The sequence below is a fragment of the Meles meles genome, chromosome 17 (genome assembly GCF_922984935.1).
Source record: "Meles meles chromosome 17, mMelMel3.1 paternal haplotype, whole genome shotgun sequence".
Lineage (NCBI taxonomy): Eukaryota > Metazoa > Chordata > Mammalia > Carnivora > Mustelidae > Meles > Meles meles.
The window spans coordinates 26,489,913-26,516,051 of record NC_060082.1 but is presented as its reverse complement, the minus strand read 5'-3'; the positions used below and the strand labels follow the sequence as shown (position 1 = coordinate 26,516,051).

Below are 26,139 nucleotides of genomic sequence, written 5' to 3'. Positions count from 1 at the left end.
CTATATTTCTACATAAAGCCTGGGTTCTGAATTTAGGTGCCCCTGTCTGAAACCTTACTTCCAAAAAAAAAAACAAAAAAAAAAAAAACCACACACAAAAAAAAACCCCAAAAACCAACCAACCAACAAACAAAATTTACACCATGTATTCTTGAGCAAGCCACTTCTCTGTGTCTCCGGACAATAGAATAACTGTGAGAATTCCTAAGATAGTTTATATAAATTGTTTGGAATGGTGTCTGAGAAGAAATGAGCAATCATGAAGTCACATAAATACTGTGGCAAAGACGTAACAAGAACAGATTACAGATTCTGCTCTTTCCAGCATTCTAACACTAACTACACCTCAACCCAACATATTTTTAACAATTATTTTTTTATCGAATTAGTTTCAGGTGCACAACATAACAATTCTGTATTTGTAATCATTGCAAAATGATCACCACAGTAAGTCTAGTGAACGTGTCACCACACACAGTAACGAGGTTTTTTTTCTTATGATGAGGACTTTCAAGATCTACTCTTTTAGCAACTTTCAAACATGCACTACAGCATTATTAACTGTAGTGACCCTTTAACATATGTGACTGGATCAGGGGGAGATGTAGAGAATTTTGAAAGCTGACTATATTGAGTTAATTTCAGACAAAAAGAATCACTTTATCCCCTAAGTAAAGGGGAATTATTAAGAGTTTGGTTCATTTACATTCCAGTTCCCCCTCAAAGGAGCACACATTAGATTTCATTCGTGCTACAATAAAAATGACAAGGACTACCACATCAAATATTCTCTGTAAGAATCACATTGCCACGATTAATCATCTGCCCAGAGTTAATGATAAAATGGTTTCTAAAATTGGCTGTGTGCAGATGGAATGCTTAGTCATTAAGTTAGGAATATTAGATGGCCTTTCCTTGGCTCAAAACTCTTTGATTCTCCCCATTACTTTACTGAGTAACACATGGAACTTTTTAGAGCAGCATTCCAAATCCTCCACAATCTGGCCCCAGCTTATTTCGCTGGCATTCCACACCAGTCTCAATATAAATATAATGCAAACCACAATTGTTATTTAAAATTTTCTGGTAGCCACATTAAAAAAAGTAAAAAAAAAAAACAACAGATGAAATTAATTTTAATTATATATTTGATTCAACCCAATATATCCAAAATATCATCATTTTGATATGTAGTCAATATAAAACATTATTTTTTTAAAAAGATTTTACTTATTTGACAGAGAGAGAGGGAACACAAGCAGGGGGAGTGGGAGAGGGAGAAGCAGGCTTCCCACTGAGCAGGGAGCCCGATGCAGGGCTCCATCCCAGCACCCTGGGATCATGACCTGAGCTGAAGGCAGATGCTTAATGCCTGAGCCATCCAGGCACCCCTCAATATAAAGCATTATTAATGGGATAATTTACAGTATTTTTTCCTAAGTCTTTTTTCTTTTTTTTTTTAATGGTAGCACGCTAGGACTTATTAAACTATGCCTAAGTACAGGCACTGCGGTTCGCCCATGGTGCTCTTGATGTATAAAGCCTGGATGTTCTGCTAATTCTTGAGCAATGATGCCAGGAAACTGACAACTGACAGCTAAGTGAATGTTGTACATGAGCTCATCATCTGTCATTTTCCCGTGGCCAACAGTCACTGCTGGACACAGCACATTCTTCATCTGGAATTTGATGATTGATTTCACTTCACCCACTTTGGCCACCATGTTCTCACTGTTGGCCAGCAAGGAAGGGAACTTGCCAGGTTTCTTTAGGCCGGGGCCCAGAATTCATGGGAACTGCTCAATCAGAGAGTCTGAAGCCAAAAAGGCATCATGCTTCTTGGCCAGCTTCTTGACTAATTTTTTATTCTTGTTGAGTTTCTTCAGTGCCTCAGTGTCCATGTGGGGAATATCCACAGCCTTGGACTCATCACAGGGCTGCTGGTCCCTCAAAACACATACGGAGAACTTGGGTCGGGGAGTGGACTTAAGCCTGATGGTGCCTGGGAAGCATTTGTCCTTGTAAGGGTCACCGTTCCTCAGGCTGATCTACAGCTTCACCGTCTCCAAAAACTCTGGGCACTTGCCCTGGTTCCCATGCAGGACTTCCTGTACTGCCTCATACAGAGTGTTCTGGAGACACTGCAGCTCATGGTTCCTCCAGCTGCAGTAACTGGAAAGAAGTCCTACTAAGTCTTTGAAATCTGGTGAGTATTTTACACTTAGAGCACATTTTAATTTGGACTAGTCACATTTCAAGCCCTGTGTGGCTGGTGGATATTGGACAGTGGGATTCAATCCTGTGGCCAGTCTTTTACTCAGTAACCAACCCTTCGATCAAAGTAGATTCTTTTCAGTTTTGAGACTGGCTTTCTTCAAAATTCATCGTCTGGGAGCGCCTGGGTGGCTCAGTGGGTTAAGCCTCTGCCTTCGGCTCAGGTCGTGATCTCAGGGTCCTGGGATCGAGCCCCTGCACACCCCCCCCCCCCCTCTGCACTGCTCAGCGGGGAGCCTGCTTCCCTTCCTCTCTCTCTGCCTGCCTCTTTGCCTCCTAGTGATCTCCCTTCCTGTCAAATAAATAAATAAAATATAAAAAAAAGAGTCTGTTTCCTTCTTTAAAAAAAAAAAAAGAATGTTGGTGGAAGCACTGTAACAGCAAATGATTGGAAACACCTAAGTATCTATTGAAGGAGGAGATGAATGAAAAAATGTGGTGCATTCATGACTGTTATGCGCTGAATTGTGTCCCCCCACCTCCAGATTACTATGCTGAATCAGTCTTAACCCCTGAGCACCTCATAATGTGACCCTATTTGGAGAAAGGTCTTACAGGGGTGATTAAGGTAGAATGAAGTCATATGGGTGGGTCCTAATGGCTCGTGTCCTTATAAGACATTAGGATGCAGACAATTTACTGACCAAGGGGGGAGGACAAAACAAGAAGGCAGCTACATGCAAGTCTAGGGGAAGTATCTGAAGTAACCAAATTTGCCAACACCTTGATCTTTTACTTCTAGCACTCAGAACTGTGAGAAAACAAACTTCTATTGTTTAAGTCAGCCAGTCTGTGGCATTTTGTGATGGCAGCCCTAGAAAAATCACAATTACTATATAACAACGAATAACACAATTCAATATATTACTATACAACATACTAAACAATATTGAAAATTAACTACACATGATTTAACATTGTGGAACTTCACAACGATCAGCAAAAATGTAAGTTGCTCTAAGATACATACAGTTTGATGCCATTTGTAAACATTTTAAAAGCATGAAATATTTTTAAGGAACATATACATATATAAATCCTAAAGGTCTAAAGAGGTTGATGGCAGGGGTAAATAGTTCAGAATTCAGAATAGTTCTCAGAATTCAGAATTCAGAATAGAATATTCAAATTCAGAATAGTTCTCTTTGGAGTTGAAGGAGGGAGATGCCATAGGAGAATGGACTATGGGAAACTTTTTTGCAATAGGTAAAATACAAAGGAAATAGGTAAATAGGAATATTTACCTACAAAGGAAGAGTGGTGGGGAAAAGGAGATTATATTCTTCTTTATATCTTTTTCTATGTGTGAAGTAGTTCACTGTAATTTTTAAGGAAAGGCTATAGATTAATAACATTGACTTCTGGTTCCCTTAGAACTCCTAGGGGCTCTAGAAAAATCATCTGATTTAGCCATTTTATTTACAGACTGGGAAACTGAAGAACTGTGTAACTTTCTGGTTTCTAGAAATAGCTAAACTAAACCCAGATTTCCTGTCTCTTTATTAAATAAGCGGTTTTTGAGTATAGTTCTTACAGAAGGAAGTGGTGATCACTAAGTCAATTATGAGCTTGTTAAGCTAATTTCATTTTCTTTTTTGATAAGTTCATTTGACAAGAAGAAATGCTCTTTACAGTTACATTCATTTGATGAAGTTTTATGAAGTTCTTGGGAAAGGAAGGCGAAATGTTTCCAGATATTGGCGACCACTAGGTAGGATCATTAGTGATTTAAGAACAATATTTGAAGATGAATGATTAATCACGGATCAGCATCAACCATGAGGGGAAAAGCTCTATTCTTAACCATGTCCTATTCAACATTTTATCAAGACTTTCAATAAAGACGAGTTACATATGTTGATCAAAATTTTGTAAAATGCCGAAGTAAAAGAACTAATCTCTCTTGACTTTCCAGGTTAACCGCACTTACCACATTCTCTTTATCTGGACTGTCTGAATCCTCCACTAGACAGATTACAGGAGTTACTTGCTTTGGAATCTTCTAGGTTGGTGCTTGGCACACAGTAGGTGTTCAACAAATGTTTGTTGATCTTAAACAAAATGAATTGCCAGACAGGATCATAATTCCAAGAGTCCAGGAGACAGAAGGAAGAAACCTAAACTAACCAGATATTAGTTAAAAGATACAAAGTACTGTTTGGAAATTAAAAAAAAAATACTAAAATTAATTGCAGAAAAAAGAGAGCAGAAGCAGTTGAGAGTGGTTCATCCAAAAAAGCCCCTCCTCTCTATTTTTTGAGATGTGATTGCTGACTTCAAGCTCTTTCAGAGGAACTATGAAAAAGGAATTAATTCTTCAGCTCATTTACAGAAATCTGAATCTCACAGCTATGCGGAAGGTTATGCCAGAAATAGAGCAAGGAGCAATGTGCCAATTAATGGAGGTCATTGCCCCATTTTCTCTAACATGGGTCTCAGTCCGGGGAGCTACATTTTAAACAGTACAAACAGGTACTTGTTCAGAACATGGTGACCAGGGGGGCTTGAAGCCATGTCGAGTAAGAAATAGCTGAAGGCTGTGAGGGGATTTTTACCTTGCAGAAAAACAAGTGATAGGGTTAGGGATGGGACATGAGAACTGTCTTCAAATGACTGAATAGTAGTCATTTTATGAAGAATGACTCCTTATTCTGTTCTCCCAAGTATATAACCGAAACCAAGAGAAATTGCAAAGTAACATACTTCAGCTCAGAAAATCCTCTAACATCTAGAATCCTCCCGAAATAAATGAAGTTATTTGGGTGGGATAATACCATTTGGCACCGGGAGAGGTGGAAGTCGGCCAACCTGAGAGGTCATCAGGTTGTATGATCCAAAGAAGCCCACCTCCCGGTTTTTTGCACTTCTTTCAGCGTTTACCACGTGTCTTCAGTTAGTCGTGTATATGCTAGTCCTACCTCCCCCAATTAGCGACAACGCTAACATGTTCTTTGCCTTCTTCAGCCACCACTTCTGGGGAGTTACGAGTGAATATTCAAGTCAACTGTAAGGAAAATGGTGATTATTGGAAGAGCAAAAGGCTGTCTCTAACTATGCTACTAGGTCTCTCCCTTCCTTGATTTTTGATTTCCTAGGACACGTCTGTAAATACCATCAGACTCTGCGAGTTCCTGAAACGATTTCTCGCAACTCAGTCTTCCAAGACCTGCGACTCTCTCTCTCTGGACTGGACTCTACTCTATGGCAGGGAGAGCTCAGCCTTTCTACCTCTCTAGCCCTCCAGGGGAACCTCTATGGCTTCCGGAGACCTCACCGGAAGCCCTTGTAAGAGACGGGTTCAGGAGGCCGGAAATTGCGCTCTCTCTACTCGCCGTTTCAAAATGCCGCTGAGGCCTTAGGGCCTGTGACTGACGCCCCCTCCCCCCACCCGGGCTCGGCGGGGGAGCGACTCATGGAGCGGGCTTAAGGTGTGGCTCTTGGGTTTCGGCGGCCGGGTCCCCAGCGGCTGGGGGCCGGAGGTGGAGAGCGGGGAGCGGGCGGTGGCGCGGCCAGTTCGGCGGACCTTGGAGCTGGGGCGGCGGGCGGGTGGAGCTTGAAGCATGGGTGGCGGCGTTGGGACGGTCGTGCCGGGCGGAAGAAGGGCTGGTGGGGGAAGGGTTCTGCGCTAAGGCCCCGCGGAAGGTAAAAATGGAGGTGCAGTGACGTGCTTGCTGCCGTTCGGCCACCAGGTTACAAACCTCGAGTCGAAGTGGCCCGTGGACGATGTTTAACTGGACGCAACATTGGAAACCTGCTGACGCCCTTTGGAGGAAATAGCTGGCCACAGGGGGCTGGGGGGGAAGAGGGACATTGATGTGTCTCAAGATTTGAAGGTAGTCACTTTCAGGGCTGCGCACCCTCAGTGTCGAGGCGCTCGAGTGCCTGTTTGAAGAGGGCTCATTTCGGGACCACACCCAGACCCGCCCAAGCAGAACATCCGGAGTTGGGGCTGGGGAATTCGTATTTTATAAACGGCCGACCGTCCAGTGGATCCCTCCCCCCCGTCTTAAAACCAGTCTTTTAAAGCGACATCCGCAGAACATTGTGTTGCTTTTCCTTGTCATCGGAGAAGCGCTCTGTTGGTTAGGCAGCTCCTCCACCCGGAACAGGTTACCTGTCAAAGGTGCTTAGTACCTTGGGTGTTAAGTATTCCTACATCTCAGTTTAGGTTTTGTCTCCTCCCTCCTCATACATTCCTGACGCCAAAAGATAATTCAGTTTAAAAGTATTTATTTCAGAATATTTTGTTTCACATACTACTGGTCAGGATCACAAATTTTTGTAGTTTATTTAAAAAAAAAAGGTGTGTCTGAAGTAAAAAAAAAAAAAAAAAGCACAGAATACAGAAGTGTGTGAAGTTTAACTGTTCATTAACCCTAACCGGTTCTCTCCTCAGGCTAGCTACTGTTAACAGCTTGATAACGTCCTTCCTGACTTTTTGCTACAGTACTCACATTTTTAAACAACAGTGGGGTCATTTTGTATGCATTGTTATGCACCTTTTTAAAGATAACACCAGGGACAGCTTTCCATCAAATATAGAGGTCAGACTTTCTTTTAAACACGTGCATAGCGTTGCTTTAGAGGTTTGTGCAATAGTTTCGTTAGCCAGTTCCCTACGGATGGAGTTTTAGGTTGTTCCTGGCACATTGTTTTGCAAACTGCGCTGGAGTATACTCTTGCTACACACTTTACCTGTGTAGGTGTGTCAGAGATTCGGTGAGAACTAAACATCTGAACAGTACAGTAGTTTTTTTTTTTTTTTTAAGTTTTTATTACTCTCAAATATGTAGTTGAAAGAAAATCAGACAGTTGTGTTTAGTAGAGGTCCTTAGGGCTTTAAAGAATTCCGAATGATTAATTCTGCTAAATTCTGACAAGTTTTTAATTGAATTAGTTTTAAAATCATAGTTGTCTTCAGAGGTAGGGATTTGAAGATGAGGTGGAGTCTGTTGGACTGTCGGGTAAAAACCACTCTTCCATCATCACCGAGAGATGAGTGAACTGCTCTCTGATTTCAGCCTAGTAGAGGACACAAATACAAAATATAATGTGGTAAGTGGTAATAGAGGGGCTCTGGTGTCATCAGCTTCCCTTGGAGTGTCAGAAAGCCTCTGCCGAGGAAGTGACTTTTGACCTAGATAGAAGAATAAGAATTTTCAATAGAAAATACATCACAGAAGAGGAAAAAGGACAGGTGCCTGATAATATCTGAAATCCAAAGGCAGTGGATTTCAAACTTTTTAAACCATGACCCCCAGTAAAAATAAGTTTTATATTGTGACCTGGTACATATAGGAGGGGGAATGGTTAAGAACTCTGGCTCTGCAGCCAGAGTGGTTGGACTCTAAGACCATGATTTTTGGCAAGTTATCTTCCTGTCTGCCTGTTTCCTCTTTGAAAATGAGGACAATAGTATATCTACCTGATCGGATCTCTGTAAGGATTGAATGAGTTGTTGCCAAAATTTTAAAAAAGTTACTGCTTTAAAGAGTGCCTGACACAAAGGTGCCTAACTATTTTGTGTTGGCTATTTTCAGTAACAGAAACAGGTTCCACAAGAACAAAACTTACCTTTGTTATTTACTTTTATTTTCTATTCTCTTCTATTTCATTAATGGAGGGGAGCAGTTAAGATTCACTGGGTACAACTTGTAGTTTGAAAAACTCAGTCCTAAAAACACCTAGGAGGTAAGTGTTAAAAGGACTTTACCCATTGAAGAAACTGAGTTCATCATTCGTCATGGTGGGGATTGAATGGTGGAAGTGGAAACTTGGAGAAGAGTACCACGCAGGATTGGAGACAGTAAGTTGGAGACCAGTCACATAAGCTCATGCACACATACTCAGTGAGGGGAGTGAGAGTCTGGAAATGGACGTGCCTCCTGAGTCAGTTCTACAGGCCCATGTGTCATAGTCTGACTTCACTCTTCAAATGCACTGAAAAAGAGGGTAGTTTGACCTGCCCTGGGATATCTTTACTTCTGCTATATTGTGGAATGAAGTGGTGGAATTGGCTTCTCTTTCTTTCCTTTTTTTTTTTTTTTTTAAAGATTTTATTTATTTATTTGAGAGAGTGTGCAAGAGGGAAGGGAAAAGGAAGAGGGAGAAGCAGACTCCCCACTGAGCGGGGAGCCAGAAGTGGGGTTTGATCCCAGAACCCAGGGGTCATGACCTGAGTTGAAGGCAGATGCTTACCTGACTGAGCCACCTAGGTGCCCCATGGCTTCTCTGTCAATAAACCCATCTCTCTTGAGGAAGAGTCCTTTGGGTTATTTATTATTTTTTTAAGTTGAAATACAGTTAACACATGATGTCACGTTCGTTTCAGGTGTACCTGTAGTGATTTGATAGCTCTATACATTATGCTATGTTTAGGCAAGTGCAGCTCCTATCTGTCACCGCACAGCGCTAGTACAATACCACTGACTAGATTTCCTGTATTGTACCTTTTATTTGTGACTTACTCATTCCATAACCTGTATTCCCACTCCCCTTCACCCATTTTTGCCTGTCCCTCCACCTCCTCCTCTCTGGCAACCATCAGTTTGTTCCAGGGAGAGGTGTTTTTTTTGAAAGCAAGAAAACTGCACAAAGAACTTTCTTCCCTCATTCATTTAAAAGTAGGCAAGTTCTTTTCATCTTTTTTTTTAAAGATTTTATTCATTTATTTTACAGATCACAAGTAGGCAGAGAGTGGGGGGCAGGCTCCCTACTGAGCAGAGAGCCCGATGCCGGGCTCGATCCCAGGACCCTGGGATCATGACCTGAGCGGAAGGCAGAGGCTTTAATCCACTGAGCCACCCAGGTGCCCCTCTTTCCAGCTTTTAAAAAAAGATTTTAAAATTTATTTGAGAGAGCAGAGCGAGAGAGAGCACAAGTGGTGGGGAGGAGGGGCCAAGGGAGCAGCAGACTCCAGGGATCCAGATGAAGGGCTTGATCCCAAGACCCTGCAGATCATGACCTGAGCCGCAGGCCTAGGCTTAACTGACTGAGCCACCCACGTGTCCTCCTTTTCAGCTATTTATTTATCTGTGTATTTATTTATTTATTTATTTGACAGAGACGCAGCAAGGCCGGGTACACAAGCAAGGGGAGTGGGAGACGGAGAAGCAGGCCCCTCCTCTATGTGGGGCTTGATTTTAGGACCCTAGTATCATGACCCAAGCCAAACGCAGACCCTCAAGGACTCCGCCACCCAGGCGCCCCTCATTTCAGTTTTTTATACTTATCTCTAAGGTTTATTATTAGCTGGAAAGAAACATTTCCAGAGAGCCAAAACAGCACCAGTTAATAATGTAGATTCTTGGGCGCCTGGGTGGCTCAGTGGGTTAAGCCGCTGCCTTCGGCTCAGGTCATGATCTTGGGGTCCTGGGATCGAGTCCCGCATCGGGCTCTCTGCTCAGCAGGGAGCCTGCTTCCCTCTCTCTCTCTCTCTCTCTCTCTCTGTGTCTACTTGTGATCTCTCTCTGTCAAATAAATAAAATCTTTTTTTAAAAAAAATGTAGATTCTTTTTTGTAACTGGAGTATTTTCTGAGTACTAGTTTTTCAAGATGTAATGATTTTTTTTTTTTAAGATTTTATTTAGTTATTTGACAGAGAAATTCCAGGTAGGCAGAGAGTCAGAGGGAGAAACAGGCTCCCTGATGAGCAGAGAGCCCTATGCAGGGCTCGATCCCAGGACCCCGAGATCACGACCTGAGCCAAAGGCAGAGGCTTAACCCACTGAGCCACTCAGGCGCCCCTATTTTTTCTCAATTAGTGAAATATTTTAAAGCATATCACACTGTCATTTTACCTTTAAATATGTTAGAATGTATATCTTACCAGGTCAGGATCTTTAAAAAAATGGCCACAGTGTCTTTTTGCTACAATTAAGTTTCTTGTCTACTACCTAGTACATAATTCAACATTTTATGATTGTTTAGGGAAAAATGGCATTTACAGATAGTTTGAGTCAGGACTTGAATGAACAAGGTCTGCATGCTGTATTAAGTTTATGTTTTTTTAAGCCTAAGTAATGGTCTCCCCACTTAACCATATCCCCCCCACCCTTCCGGCCTCACCATCTGAGATCTTGTAGCATTTCCTGCATTCTGGGTTTGGCTAATTATTTGCTTTTGATATTATTTATTCCTTTACCCTCATTTTTCCTATAAGCAGGTAGTTAGTAGATGTAGAAGCTTGATTAGGTTTTTTTTTTTTTTGGTCAAGAATATTTCACAGGAGGCAGGAGGTTCTGGGTGCTTCCTCTTGCCTTCCATCAAGAAGTACATGATGTTGGGGCGCCTGGGTGGCTCAGCGGGTTAAAGCCTCTGCCTTCAGCTCAGGTCATGATCCCAGGGTCCTGGGATCGAGCCCCGCATCGGGCTCTCTGCTTGGCAGGGAGCCTGCTTCCCCCTCTCTCTCTGCCTGCCTCTCTCCCTACTTGTGATGTCTCTCTGTCAAATAAATAGATAAAATCTTTAAAAAAAAAAAAAAAAGAAGTACATGATGCAAATAACCGTCTTCTAGAGAGGTTTGTCAGTGGTCAAGTGTTCTTGGCCCCCTCCCCCAGCTTTTTACTTAAATGGTTTATCAGCTGTTAGTGATTGTTGAGGTAATATTTAACCTGAGACTAGAAGGTCTAGGATGAGTCGGTCTTCGTAGAACTCACAGTGCTACAAATGAAGGAACAATGTGTGCAAAGGCCCTTGAAGCAGGAAGTAAATGCTGTGAGAAACTAAAAGATCAGTGTGGGGAGGTGCAGGGAGCGTGAGAACATGAGGTGCAAGAGGAAGGTTTGGCAACACCAGGGCCAGATTCTGTGTTTATTTTAGAGCAGTAGCAAGCTTTCAAGCAGGGTTGGCACTGTAGCATTGGGTTGTTTTTTTATTTTTTTATTTTTTTTCTAAAGATTTTATCTATTTGATATATAGAGAGATCACAAGTAATAGAGAGGCAAGTAGAGAGGGGGGGGGAAGCAGGCTCCCTGCTGAGCAGAGAGACCGATGTGGGGCTCGATCCCAGGATCCTGAGATCATGACCTGAGCCAAGGGCAGAGGCTTAACCCACTGAGCCACCCAGGCGCCCCTATTTTGTTTTTTTAATCCTTCTAGCTGTAGTGTGGAATTTGGTGTGGAGGGGGTTAGATCAATGAAGGGAATAACACTTTTGGTATGGGGAAATAGCATGGAGATGAAAAGAAGGGGTGGCTTTGAAAGATTTAGAAGTTAAAATTGAGGGGCACCTGGGTGGCTCAGTGGGTTAAGCGTCTGTCTTTGGCTCGGGTCATGATCGCAGGGTCCCGGGATGGAACCCCGCATTGGACTGTCTGCTCAGCAGGGAGCCTGCCTCTCTGCCTACTTGTGATCTCTGTCAAATAAAATACATAAAATCTTTAAGAAAAATAAAAAGTTAAAATTGATAGGGTTTGATGATGTGATAATGGGAAGAGAGATAAGAGGACTCTGAACTTTCTGGTTTTATTAATTTGTTTGTTTGTTTATTGGGACACCTGCATGGCTCAGTTGGTTAAGCGTCTGCCTTTGGCTCAGGTCATGAACCCAGGGTCCCGAGATCAAGTCCCACATTAGGCTCCCTGCTTGGCGGGAAGCCTGCTTCTCTCTCTGCCTGCTGCTTCCCAGGCTTGCGTGCATGCTCACTCTCTCTGACAAATAAGTAAAACCTGTTTACCTATCTAGAGAGAGCACATGCATGGGGTTGAGAGGGTGAGGTGGAGGGAGAGAGAATCCCAAGCTGGCTCCCTGCCCAGTGTGGAGCCTGATACGGAGCTGGATCTCCCAACCCTGAGATACAACCTGAGCTGAAGTTAAGAGATACTTAACTGACTGAGCCACTCAGGTGCCCCCTACTTTCTGTTTTGAGCAACTGAATGTAACTGCTCACTGGTAGCATAGTGGGAAAGAATAGCTTTAGACTTGGGCAAATTATTTGACTTCTTTTAGGCTCCGTTTCCTTTTTTAAGGAGCAAGTAACAATACTTAAACCTTATGTAATCAAAAGACACTCCCAAGTGGGAAAGGAACAAGATCTTGCTTTGGATTCAGAGCTTGTCAGCTGACTTCGTTCTCACATACGTCTTGAATAGTGCTTTTGCTCATGTCTTCCCCTCCCATTCTTTCCATTATTCTCTCATTTTAAAATCCTTCCATTCCTGTCTCCATTCTCTCTCATTCCTCCTCTGCCTTGCAATTGGACTGATTTGTCCTGCTCTTAACTTCCATTGCTATTAAAGCAGTGGGTTTTTTTGTTTTGTTTTGTTTTTTAATGGCACAATTTTCTACCAGATGTTAAACCAAAGTAGGAAAATCTTATTGACGTTTAAATTCTTCAGACCTGCCAAGTAGTCAATTCCTGTTCTACTGAGAGGCTGAATTAGCATGACTACTGGCTCCCAGAATCATCCCTATAGGAATGGTAATAGGAAAATGCTGTGAGAAAGACTGGTGATGTGGGCTGATTCGATCGAACTCTGTGTGTGTGTGTGTGTGTGTGTGTGTGTGTGTGTGTGTGTGTGTATGGGGAGGCAGCTTTGGTCTGGAACAAGAGAATAAAACCATGGGGGAAGGAATGTTGGAATACTGCTCTAGTTTCTTCCTTGCCTCAATACCTTGGAATTACCTTTTTCTACGCTTGCGACCCAGAGCCCTAGTCTAGCTCTCCTCAGTGAATCAGGCCATTACAGAAGCATATACTTGTGAGCAGTTGATGGAAAATAGGTGAAGACTGACCTTAGACAGCACTTCTCTTTTACCTTCTAAGTCCTTAGGTCTCCTCAAATCCTGTCATAGTGCTGCTTCTCCTTGGGGAACAAAGGATGAGTCTTTGATCTGGGTAGTGAGTGAATGGGGTGAAGAGTTAAGTGTGGTTTTCTGGTGCTTGGTCTTTCTACTCTTGTACTTTGTATTTCTTGTTGTTTTTTTTTGACTTTATTTTTATTTTTTTATTTTTGAGTTATTTCCATACCTCCTATGGGGCTTGAATTTAACCCTGAGGTCAAGAGTCGCACTCTCTTCTGGCTGAGCCCTACTGCCCTACTACTTATTTTCTACCTTACTCCAGTTTGCTGCAGCTAATGAGGGCTGAAATCTGGTCTTGCCCCATATTCTTTGCCTTTCAGAGTATCTCCTGCCCTCTAGGGAAGAATAACAAAGACAGTTGAAGAGCACAGGTATTTCAGGAGAAGAATAATGTATAAGTTTCATTGGAACAGAAATAATAGACTAGATGGACATAGAATTTAAAGTTAGAATGGTAATCATCTTAAAAGGAATGGGGAACATCTTAAGAACTTGAAATAAGAATAAGCAGGGGCAGAGAGAACCAGTCCAAAATACTAGGGTTGAAAAATGCAATGGTTGAAATAACAGAATGGATACAATTGAAGAATGAATTAGAACTCCAGATTGAGAAAATATCCTAGAACTAAAAAAAAAAAAAGAATAAAAAGAAAATCTAAAAAACCAAAAGGTAAGGATAATAGATGGTAGAGGTACTCAAGCCTAAATAATAGGAATCTTTCTGTTAAATTTCATTTTTTAAAGATTTTATTTTTAAGTAATCTCTACATTTTTTAAGAGTTTATTTATTTATTTGACAGACAGAGATCACAAGTAGGCAGAGAGGCAGGCAGAGAGAGGAAAGGAAGCAGGCTCCCTGCCGAGCAGAGAGCAAGATGTGGGGCTCAATCCCAGGATCCTGAGAGCATGACCTGAGCCAGAGGCAGAGGCTTTAACCCACTGAGCCACCCAGGTGCCCCTAATCTCTATATTCTATGTGGGGCTTGAACTCACAACCCTGAGATGAGAAATGTGCATGCTCTACCAACGAGCTAGCCAGGCGCCCCTAAATAATAGGAATCTTATTTTATTTTTTAAAGATTTTATTTATTGATTTGACAGGGACACGGCAAGAGGGGGAACACAAGCAGGGGGAGTGGGAGGAGTAGGCCTCCCGCCGAGCAGGGAGCCTGAAGTGAGGCTAGATCCCAGGACCCTTTTAGGCAGGCACCTAAAGACTGAGCCATCCAGGAGCCCCAGGAATCTTAAAATGAAAAGGAGGGAGTGTCTGACTGGCTCAGTTGGTGGAACATGGGACTCTTGATCTCCTGATCATGAGATCAAACCCCATATTGGACATGGAGCCCGCATTTAGAGGAAAAAAAAAAAAAAAGATATGCTTGAAATAATGGAAAAAATGCCTGGGTGGTTTGGTTGGTTAAATATCTGAGTCTTGATTTCGGCTCAGGTGTTGATCTCAGGTTTGTGAGATTGAGGCCTTTGCTGGATGGGGAGTCAGATTTTCTCTCCTTCCCTCTGCCCATCCACCACACGCTCTTGTGCTTTCCTTAAAATAAATAAATCTTAAAAAAAGAAAAAAGAAATGAATGTCCTCAAAGGGAAAGTTTTCTTAGAATGCTGAAGATGAGTGATCAGGAAAGATTTGCTTCCAGGAACATTATAGTGAAATTTAGGAATAACAAAGCAAAAGAAGCCTCAGAGAGAAAGAACAGATTACTACAAGGAACAAAAATTAAACTGACATCAGACTTGAACAGCATCACTAAATGCAGGAAAACAAGAGTGTTTGCAGAGTTCTGAAGACAAACTTAGAATTTTATACCCAGCCACGTTCATTTAAATAAGAATAATAAAAATACTCTCAGGTGTATGAAGTCTTGGAAGCCTTGCCATACAAAGACCCCTAATGAGCCCAGTTCTGGATGAAATACTAAGTGATTCAAATCCAGGAAGTGTTAGATCTGTGAAGTAAAGGTGATTATAATTACTTGATATTCATTGTAAAGGCTAAGCCCCCCCCCCCCCGCAAAAAAGTCTGTCAGAATTTAAAGTCCAGATGATACCATATTAAAGTTCTTATCTTTGGGGCACCTGTGTGGCTCAGTGGATTAAGCTTCTGTCTTCAGCTCAGGTCATGATCTCAGGGTCCTGGGATTGGAGCCCCACATTGGGCTCTCTGCTCCATGAGGAGCCTGCTCCCCCCCCCGCCCGCCTGCCTGCCTCTGCCTACTTGGGATCTCTCTCTGTCAAATAAATAAAATCTTTAAAAAAAATAAAGTTCTTATCTTTATAGCAGGGAGACAGAATTTTTTTTATTTTTTTTTCAGTGATCCACGATTCATTGTTTATGCACCATGCTCAGTGCTCCATGCAATATGTGCCCTCCTTAATACCCAGCACCGGGCTCACTCAACGCCCCACCCCCAGAATTATTATTTTTTAAAAATTTTATTTATTTATTTGACAGACTGTGAGAGGGAACACAAGCAGGGGGAGTGGGAGACGGAGAAGCAAGCTCCCCACTGAGCAGGCAGCCCGATGCCAATGCAGGGCTCAATCCCAAGATGGCTAGGATTATGACCTGAGCCAAAGGCAGTCTCTTTTTTTTTTTTTTTAATTTTATTTATTTATTTTTATTTATTTATTTTTTCAGCGTAACAGTATTCATTCTTTTTGCACAACACCCAGTGCTCCATGCAAAACGTGCCCTCCCCACAAAGGCAGTCTCTTTTTTTTTTTTTTTTAAGATTTATTTATTTGACAGATAGAGATCACAAGTAGGCAGAGAGGCAGGCAGAGAGAGAGAGGAGGAAGCAGGCTCCCAGCCAAGCAGAGAGCCCGATGCGGGGCTCGATCCCAGGACCCTGGGATCATGACCTGAGCTGAAGGCAGAGGCTTTAACCCGCTGAGCCACCCAGGCGCCCCAAGGCAGTCTCTTAATGACTGAGCCACCCAGGTGCCCCGGAGATAGAATTTTTAAGAAAGTAACATTAAGCATAGGAAGAGTAGAACAAACTGGAATGCTAAGTCAGGATGGTAGAAACATCCATACATACTAATTGGAGTGAAAGGACTGAATTTACTAGTTAAAGGTAAAAACTGGCAAACTGGATTGTTCAGATACATTTTTTTTTTTTTTTTTTTTTTTACAAGGGACACACCAGAAGTTTAAGGGCATGTAAAAATAGAAATTAAAAGATGGGGAAAATACATACCTGGAATTATTAAAGCTGGCATGACCTCACTAATACTAGATGAAATGTGTGTTAGGACAGAATGTCTTAATTGGGATGGAAAGAATCACTATGTAATGACAGTCACTATATAATGACCATATAATGATAGTAATATGTCAGTTCAGCATGAAGATACAGCGATTTAAAGCACGTATGCCTCTGATTAAAAGTCCTTAAAACAGATGATGTAGAATTGGTGGGACTATGCTGGGATAAATGGACAAGTCCACCATTGTAGTGGGAGATTTCATTATATCTCTCAATTATTTGTAGGTCAGACTAACAAATTAGTAGATATATAAGATTATAAAAAGCCAGCAAGCTTAATACAACAGAGTTTTGCAAGCATACATTATAGAATTGATCGCCAGCTGGACCAGGTGAAAGCCTTAATTTCAAAGAACAGGTTTTACAGAGAGGATGATATCTTTCCACAGTGCTGTTAAATTAGGAGTTAATCACAAAAATGTAGATTTAGAAAATACAGTATGCATAGGCATAGCTATCAAGCTCAGGGATTTAAAAAATTATGGAAATTGAAAAACAGCTGGATGATAATGAAAACTATATAGCAAAATCTGTGGGCTAACTTAAAAATATTGCTGGGTTGGGAGGGGGAAGGAATTTGTAGCCTTAAATATTCAAATTATAAGTGAAGGAGTAAGGTAAATGTCTAACTTTAGAAACTGGGAAATGATCAACAAATTCTTTAAGAGTAGAAGAGGTGATAGGAAAAAATGTAATATCATGAATGGAAAGGAAGATGCATCTGTACACAGATTAAAAGAATATATCAACTGTATGCCAGTAATTTTGAAAACTTAGGCAAATGGAAGAAGAAATAAAAAGCTTGAATAATCTAATATTTAATTAAAATAGAGATTAAAAACCTTCCCAGAAAGAAAACACCAAGTTTTATGGGTTTTTTTTTTTTAAGGTTTTATTCACTTGACAGAGACACAGAGAGGGAACACAAGCAGGGGGAGTGGGAGAGGGCCTCCCGCCTGGCAGAGTGCTCCATGCAGGGCTTGATCCTGGGACCCTGGGATCATGAACCGAGCCAAAGGCAAACACCCAGCAACTGAGCCATCCAGGCACCCTAAGTTTAATTCTACCAGTCTTTCAAGGACCGGAACATCTTTATTTTGTAGAATTTTTTTCCCCCTGGCAATAGAAAAATAGGCACTATTCAACAATTGATTCTGTTAAGCCTGCTAGCTCTGACCTCCAAACTAGACAAAAACTTAACGGTGGAAAATTGTAGACCCATTTCATTCCCTAATACAGACTTGACAACCTAAACAAAGTAGCGAATCAGAGCCAGCAGTGTACCTAAAAGGATAATACTTCCAAACCAAGATTGGTTTATCTCAGGTGTGTAAGGATTTAATTTTAGAAAATCCAGAAATGAAATTCAGAAACACCACATCAATGGATTAATAGAAAAAAATCATGATCATTTCAATAGATTCAGAAAATATTTTATAAAAACCACTTTCCATGATATGTTTTTAGCTAATGAGGATGAAGAGAAACCCTTCTAAACTGATAGAGTAACTGTTAAAGAACAACAAACAGTTAAAAAGAATGTAGGGGAACATTAGAAGCACTTTCTTTAAAGTCAGAAACAAAGATGCCCAGGATTGTGTGTATTTGACATTGTGCTGATAGTCCTGAGCAGTAAAGTAAGAAATCAGGAGCATAAGAATTGGAAAGAAGGTGATAAGATTTTATTATCTGCTGGTGGCATAATTATTTACATAGAAAAAAACATTCACAGATTATTAGAAATAGTTATGTACATCTAGGTGACTGGATAGAAGATTATTGGAAGTCATTTTGTATTTCTGTATATATGCAAAAACTAAAAATCATAATGAAAGAGAAGCTATCACAGTAGTATTAGAATATCAACTTTAGAAATTATTTTAACAGACGTGTTAAATCTCCAAAGGGAAAATTTTACTTAAATAAGTCTTTAATAAATAGAGAAATATATGATCTTGATGATTAGAAAACAGTTTGATCTGTATATAAAGTATAATTTCATTCAAAATCCCAACAGGGATTTCTATGGAACTTGGTAAAGATAATGCTACCATTTATGTGGAAGAGATAAGGACTGGAAAGGCAAACTGGTGCAGCCACTGTGGGAAGTTCCTCAAAAAGCAGAAATAGAAGTACCCTATGATCCAGTAGTTGCACTACTGAGTATTTACCCCCAAAATACAAAGCACTAGCTCAAAGGGATACATGCATCCCTGTGTTCATTGCAGCATTATGTACAATAGCCAAATTACGGAAGTAGCCAAAGTGTCTATTGATAAATGGGTAAAGAAGGTTGGTGTATACGCTCATTATGTTGGAATATTATCCAGCTGTAAGAGAGAAGAGAAATCTTGTCATTTGCAACAACATGGATGGAGCTAGAGAGTGTAATGCAAAGCGAAATAAGAGGAAAACCAAATATGATTTCACTCATGAGGTATTTAAGAAACAATACAAAGAGCAAAGGGAAAAAAGGAGACAAACTAAGAAAACAAACTCTCACAGAGAACGAACTGATGGTTACCAGAAGAGAGGGAAAGTGGGTGGGGGTTGGGTGAAATAGGTGATGGAGATTAAAAAGTACACTTACAGTGAGCAACTGAGAAATGTATAGAATTGTTGAATCAGGGACGCCTGGGTGGCTCAGTTGGTTGGGCCGCTGCCTCGGCTCTGGTCATCATCCCGGCATCCTGGGATCTAGTCCCACATCGGGCTCCTCGCTCGGCGGGGAGCCTGCTTCTCCCTCTGCCTCTGTCTGCCTCTCTGTCTGCCTGTGCTCACTCACTCTGACCAAAAAAAAAAAAAAAAATGTCGAATCATTACATTGCACACCTGAAACTAATGTTAACTATATTGGAATTAAAATTGAAAACTTAAAAAGTTAAAAATTTTAAGAAGTTAGGGGGCCAGGAATAGCTGGTCACGTAAAAAAGAACACAGAGGAAAAGACTTGCTTTACTGGATAGGAATACTTGTTATAAGATAGGAATTAAGACTGTTAAATTGAGTAAATGTAGAAAGATTGATCAATCAGTGGAATAGAATAGAGAACTCAAACACCCATGTATGTAAAGAAAATTTGGTATACAAAAGAGGTGGCTGGCAGGAAAGAGTGCATGTTCAATAAACTGAGCTGGAAAAATGGCTATCTATAGGGAAGAAGAGTAAAATTGATCTCTAAAAAGTCAATTCCAGATTAAGAATTTAAAGGTCATAAAATGTCACCCTTTTACCACACATACACACAAAATTTTAGTAGAAAGTATAGGTGAATATGAGACCTTGGGGAATAAAAGAGTGCTTAAATCAGAGGGGCCATTGACTAAAAAAAGAGAAGATTGATAAATATAAATTTGATTTTATTAAAATTAAGTTTTCATGAAAGTACCTTCTAGGAAATGGAAAAGACATAAGTTATTTGCAGGACACCCAATTGACATAGGGCTAATATTAAAAATTTATAAAGAACTATTATAAATTAAGTATAACAAAATCAGGAAAATGTCCAGAAGACATGAGCTGATGTTTCATAGAAGAGGAAACGAGGCTGCTAAGCGTATGAAGAGATTTAGTATCATTATCATTAGTGAACAGAGAAAAAGCCCATACCTATTGACATCAAATAATGGAGAGGAGATGGATTCACAGGATATCTTACAGATTCTTGTTGGGATTGTGGATTGGTGCAAACACTTTGAAAATACTTGGGTATCAGTTCCTAAAGTTGAATATCCATGTATGCTATGAGCAAGCAATTTCTTTTGTAGATATGCCTAAGAGACACCTTTTTTGCACATGTACATGAATATTACTAGTAGCACTATTCATAATAGTGAGAACCTAGAAACAACCCAAATGTTCATCACACAGTGGAATATTATATAGCAGTCAAAAGGAATGAAAAATAAGGTATGCTATGACATGGATGTATCTTGAAAACATCATGCTAAGTGAAATAAGCCAGACACCAAAGGACAAATGTGATTTCACTTATATGAGTTATCTAGTGTATGCCTATATATATATATGTGTAGATATATATATATATATCTAGTATATGCCTATGAATATAGGCATATTCATAGAGACAGAAAGTAGGATTGTGATCACAAGGTCCTGGGTGGAGGAGGTCATTGGAGAGTTCATTGTTTAATGGGTGCAGAGTTTCGGTTTGGATGATTAACAAGTTCTGGAAATGGATAGTGTTGATGGTGTACAGTATTGTGAATGTACTTAATGTTACTAAATTGTACACTTAATGGTAAATTTTATGTTATATTTAGTTTACAATAAAATTTTTTAAAAAAAGAACTAAGGACTCTTAATTACAGGAAACAAGATTGCTGGAGGGGTGGGGTGTGGGGTAACTAGGTGATGGACATTAAGGAGGGCACATGATGTAATGAACAGTGGGATTATATATATTTAAAGATTTTATTTATTTGACAGAGATCACAAGTAGGTAGAGAGGCAGGCAGAGAGAGGAGGAAGCAGGCTCCCTGTTGAGCAGAGAGCCTCATGTGGGGCTTGTTCTCAGGACCCTGGGGCCATGATGTGAGCCGAAGGCAGAGGCTTTAACCCACTGAGCCACCCAGGCACCTCAATAATACATTATATATATTTTTATTAACATTATATGTTAATTAAAAAACAAAGGTAAATAAAGTGACACAATAGTAGGAATTGTTAGTGAAACAAAAATCTCAAAAATTACTATACCTGCTTCTTTTAAGTTAAAAGTAGCTAACCTAAAAATACTTACTTGTAGCATTCCATTTTGATGCACTAAAATGCATAAAAAGGAAGGAAAGAAAAAACAGGATAAGGATGATTGTTGGGGAGAGGCAGGGGAATGGGCTAGGAAATGGTATTATAGTTAAACGTAGGTGGTTGTCGAGTACTGCTTTGTGGATGTTCATCGCATCAGGAAGAATCAAGGAAAAGTGGGCCACGTGCTGATAAACAATGAGAGTCTGTTGAAGAAAAGGATTATGATTAATTCTGTATATTGAGGTCTAAGGGGCAAGAAAATATTACTAAGTGAGGTCTTCAGAACTCTTGAGTTTGAAATTGACTCCAGCAATTCACTGAATTGTATTATCTTGGGCAAATAACATCTCTGTGCTTCTCTTGCCTGAGATATAAAACAAAGATGAATGTTTATTATATTCTACTAATAATTATTATACTATAAGTAATTATTATACTATAAATAATAGTAATAATTCTATTACCTACATCATAGGATTATTTAAGTATTAAATGGGTTAATATGTGTGCCTGATACTGAGTCTGCCTCTTTTGTTTTGGTTATCTAGTGCTGTGTCATAAACCACCCAACAACTTAGTTAAAACAACAGCCATTTGATTTATTCTTATGATTTTGTGGGCTTAGTTGGATGATTCTTGTCTGTCATGCAGCTCTGGTCAGGCGATAGCTGCTTTTGGAATGTCCTGTTATATGTGGTGCTTTGGAGGGAGTGGCTAGAAGGCGGTGATGAGCTGGACAACTAATCCTCCACACATGGCCCTTTTATGTGGTCTCTAGTAAAGCAGTCAGATTTTATGGGTCTCCAAGAGCACAAAGAATGAAGCCCCCAGGCTTGGAATTGGCACATTATCACTTCCACTGTATTTTGTTGATAAATGTCTCAGAGCTACTTGGGAGATGCATTCATTGAGGACCATTTTTGGAAACCATCCACACTGTTATTTCTTTATTTTTAAGATTTTATTTTTGGTTAAGTGCAGACTGAACGTGGAGCTACAGTCCTAAGATCAAAAAGTTGCATGCTCCGCCCACTAAGCCAGCCAGGCACCCAGCATCCACACTGTTACTGATACTTGTATCCATCATGTTACTCTACAGTAACATGTATGTAATTGTCAGTTTCGGCACCAGGGACTGATTAATGAATAAATACAAATCTCTGCCCACTTGCTGCTTCTGTTTTACATGATAAGGAATTAGAACGTATAGTATGTTGGTTGGTAATAAGGATGATACAGAAAAATAAGGCAGGGAAGGAGATAGGGAATATTGGGGGTTGGGAGCTGCAGTTTTAAAAATGGGTAGTCATGGAAGGCCTCGGTAAACTATTTGAGTAGACAAAAGGAGGGGTTAGCAAGAAAACCTTAGGAGGGTTGAGAGGTTGAGAGAGGTAGGTGGTTTGGATCAGTGCAGTAATAGTGGAAGTGGTAAGAAATGGCTAGAGTTTGGATATATTTTGAAGATAACAGCTTTCGAGTTTATTCATGAACTGGGTGTGGAATGTGAAAGAAAATGGAATCAGGAATGGCTTCAAGGTCGTTGACCTGAGTAGCTGGAAGAATGGAGTTGTTGATTGCTGAGATGGGGAAGACTGCAGGACTGGCAGGTTTGGGGAGATCTGGACTGGTGTTTTAGGTATAAGGTTTGAAATGCTAATTAAAAGTTAGCTGCTTTAAAATTGTAAATTATACTTGTATCCTATTTGACTTCCCATTTTGTAGCAAGGGAAGCAGATGGGGGAGGGAGGAATTTGAATTGTGTTAGAGTCAGTAAGTATTCTCAGAAGATTGAGGCATCTTGTTAGTTTTATCCAGACTATTTGTCAGTTTTTCCAGGCCCTTTCACCTTTTCCTGGATGTGGCTTGTTATCATAAATTTCAGTGATCGTTTATCACCTTTTTACTAGAAAAAGACCCGATGGTAAATTTTAACAAGTTTATTTAAAAATTTATTTTCCTTCTTAAAAAAAATTTTTTTTAAAAAAATGGTAGAAGTTGAAAAATTTTAACTAAACCTTACTCTATTTCATTTCATGTTACAGCTTTCCTTGATGATAAATGTCCACCTTGGCTTAACCCACGTTGTAGGTGTCGCTATACTCTAGGTTTGGCACGCATTATGTGCCCACCTTGGCTTAACCCATTTTATAGGTATTTAGTTGCTATACTCTTTGGGTTTGGCAGCTATTAAAAACTAACTGCCTTAACTGATACTGAGTAACTTGACTCTCACTTTCTTGCGGTTGCTGGCCAAGACATGTTTCAACATGTTGGCAGAGGTTTTTCTTGATGTGCCCTTGGAATCATAAATCTATTACTTAATCTTGGCAATTCCCGCAGCTCTATGATCTGTTGTCTTCCAGGGGGTGCTCTTGAGCACTGTTAAGAGGGGAGGAGTTACCGAAACCCTGATACCCATTGGGGAGGTAATGATTGTAAATTTGACTTTCGGCTAAAACAGTTTACTCATTATCATCACTGTGGAGGTTGGAGCATGCCTGAACCTGTTTGTGTTTCAGACTTCACCTGAGGGAAGCATATAGGTGGCTCTGACTCTTAATTAAGCTCTTCAGTTTTGGGGGGATCTGAATTTAGAAAGGGATCAGAAGAGTATCAAGAACCATTTGTGTAGGGTCCTCTGATACATATGTCTTTTTTTTTTTTTTTAACCTTCTGCTGGCTGCTGTTTTGTAAATCTTAAAGTGAGAATTTTCTGCTTTAGAAGAGATTTCATAATATTTTTTTTCTTGTAGATTTATCAGCAGACGGCAATTTCTTCACTGCCAAAATGACATCATTTTCCACCTCTGCCCAGTGTTCAACTTCTGACAGTGCTTGCAGGATCTCTCCAGAACAGACCAATCAGGTAAATCATTTTTAGGCATTCCTAGTTTTCTGTAAGCTTTTAAAAAATTGAGTTGGAGCACGTAGGTAACTTTACTGACTACGATTTTATGTAGAGCAGAAAGGATTTTTTAAATGCCGTGTTAGGGAAACTAATAAATAGTTTCACTGCTCAAAATTTGAATTGATTATTGGTTAAATAAAGATGTGGAGGTTACTAAAATACAGTACATTTTGAAAATTTATGTTTTAGGGTATGGGTGGCTAGTGGAGAATTTGGGGCCAAGTTACACGTTTGTTTTCCATCTCTCTCGCTTCATTTTAATAAGCTTGTTTTCTTTAAAAATTGATTTTAAATTGTAAATATAGCAAATGTATTCTTATAAAATTCAATTTTATAATGTGTTTACTTATAAAGTATTTATCTATGGAGACTCCTTGACCATCTCTTCCCTTCTTTGCCCAAAATCCCCTCTCCCTACGACAACATTATTATTAATGAGGTGTGTCTTGTTTCAGTTCTTTTCCTCTAACATATAAAAATATGTAATTTTGTCACTTGTCTTCATAAACATTGCACAATATATATAGTATTGTGTACCTTAGTGTATAATGAAGGTAGAATTTGGATTTGTTGGGGGAAAATGTGGCTTATATAATAGATGGTTTGATAATAATTGTCCATCTCTGAAAGAAAACAAATGAAGACCTCAAAGTTTGTACAAAAACAAATTCCAGATAGATGAAGATTTAAATGTAAAAAGTAAAATAATATTAGAGGAAAATTTAGGAAATGGTTGTGAAACTTCAGGATGAGAGGGGCCTTAAATAAGACAAAACCAAAGAGGCTGTAAGAGGAAGAGAGAGACACATTTGGCCATAAAAATTTTAAAGATAAAATTGTGTGGTTAAAGACGGACTCCACAGTCAGAGTCAAGAGATGTCAAAGTCACTGTCCCTTGTGTGTTTACACCACACCTGGTTTATCTGCTCACCTGCTGGTGCTGTTCAGGTTCTTCCATCTTTCGGCTTTTGTGAATCATGTTTCTGTGAACACTGGTGTACAAATATTTGTTTGAGTTCTACTTTCAGTTCTTTGGGTTATATACCTAGGAATGGAACTGCTGGGTCATATGATAATTTTGTGTTTAACTTTCTGAGAAACTGCCAAACTATTTTCCACAGCAGCTGAACCATTTTATCTTCCCACCAGCAGTGCACAAGGGTTCCAGTTTCTCCACATCCTTGCCAATGTTTATTTTTGTCTCCTTTTTTCTTTTTATTTTGGCCGTCTTAGTAGGTGTGAATGTGTTGTCTTTTGAAAATGTGATTTTTCAGAGAGGTAACAGGTAGTAGTCCAATTATCTGCTATTATTGTAAGTATTGGAAGATTGTATGTTATTAGATGGTAAGTATCTACCAGGGTTTATTAAAAAATATATATATTTAAGGAGCTTTTCTTCTTCCCTAGGGTTTGAGAAACCAAGCTAGTTGGAATATAAATAACAGGTTTTTTTATGTTTCTGTCAGGTACGACCAAAACAGCCACTTTTGAAGATTTTGCAGGCAGCAGGTGCACAAGGAGAAATGTTCACTGTTAAAGAGGTAAGCTGTCAAAGAGAATTCTCAGGTTTTTTTTTTTTAAGATTTTACTTATTTATTTGACAGACAGATCACAAGTAGGCAGAGAGGCAGCCAGAGAGAGAGAGAGAGAGAGAGAGAGGAGGAAGCAGGCTCCCTGCTGAGCAGAGAGCCTGATGTGGGGCTCGATCCCAGGACCGTGGGATCATGCCCTGAGCCGAAGGCCAGGTTTTCACCCACTGAGCCACCCAGGCGCCCTGAGAATTCTCCGTTATAAGAACAGCTGAGAAGTAAACACTGATGAAAAAAAAGTAGTAGCTGATGACTATATAGTTCTGACATCAGGCCCAAGAAAGGAAATTCTCTTCCTGAAGTACTAGAAAGGCAACTTTTGCTTGTTTTAAAGACTACTGAGCTAAACTGAACTTCATATTTCCTTTAAATTTCCTTTAGAAGTATGTTGTCAGCCAAACATAACCGTGAATTCGTTGATCTCCGAGTTAAGATGCAAAGCGTGTACAAGATTAAAAACCGACACTGTTGATGATTTATAGGATGTACTGCCAGGCAGGAGTTAAATGCA

General features: G+C 40.1%; 1 protein-coding gene and 1 pseudogene across 6 annotated transcripts in view; one reads left to right on the top strand and one right to left on the bottom strand.

Annotated features, from left to right (window-relative positions):
* Window positions 1–1,483: 1,483 nt before the first annotated feature.
* LOC123927597 lies at window positions 1,484–23,400 on the bottom strand (annotated as a pseudogene).
* MDM4 (MDM4 regulator of p53) overlaps window positions 5,576–26,139 on the top strand; it is a 46,811-nt gene continuing 26,247 nt past the window's right edge. For all 6 annotated transcript variants that reach the window (XR_006815510.1, XM_045982389.1, XM_045982392.1 and 3 more), the window contains exons 1-3: window positions 5,576–5,702; window positions 23,885–23,997; window positions 25,506–25,580. Coding sequence is in view for 5 of the 6 variants with exons in the window: in XM_045982389.1 (XP_045838345.1) it covers window positions 23,920–23,997; window positions 25,506–25,580 (153 nt within the window). In the remaining variant the exon portion in view is untranslated. The remainder of the gene's footprint in view (window positions 5,703–23,884; window positions 23,998–25,505; window positions 25,581–26,139) is intronic.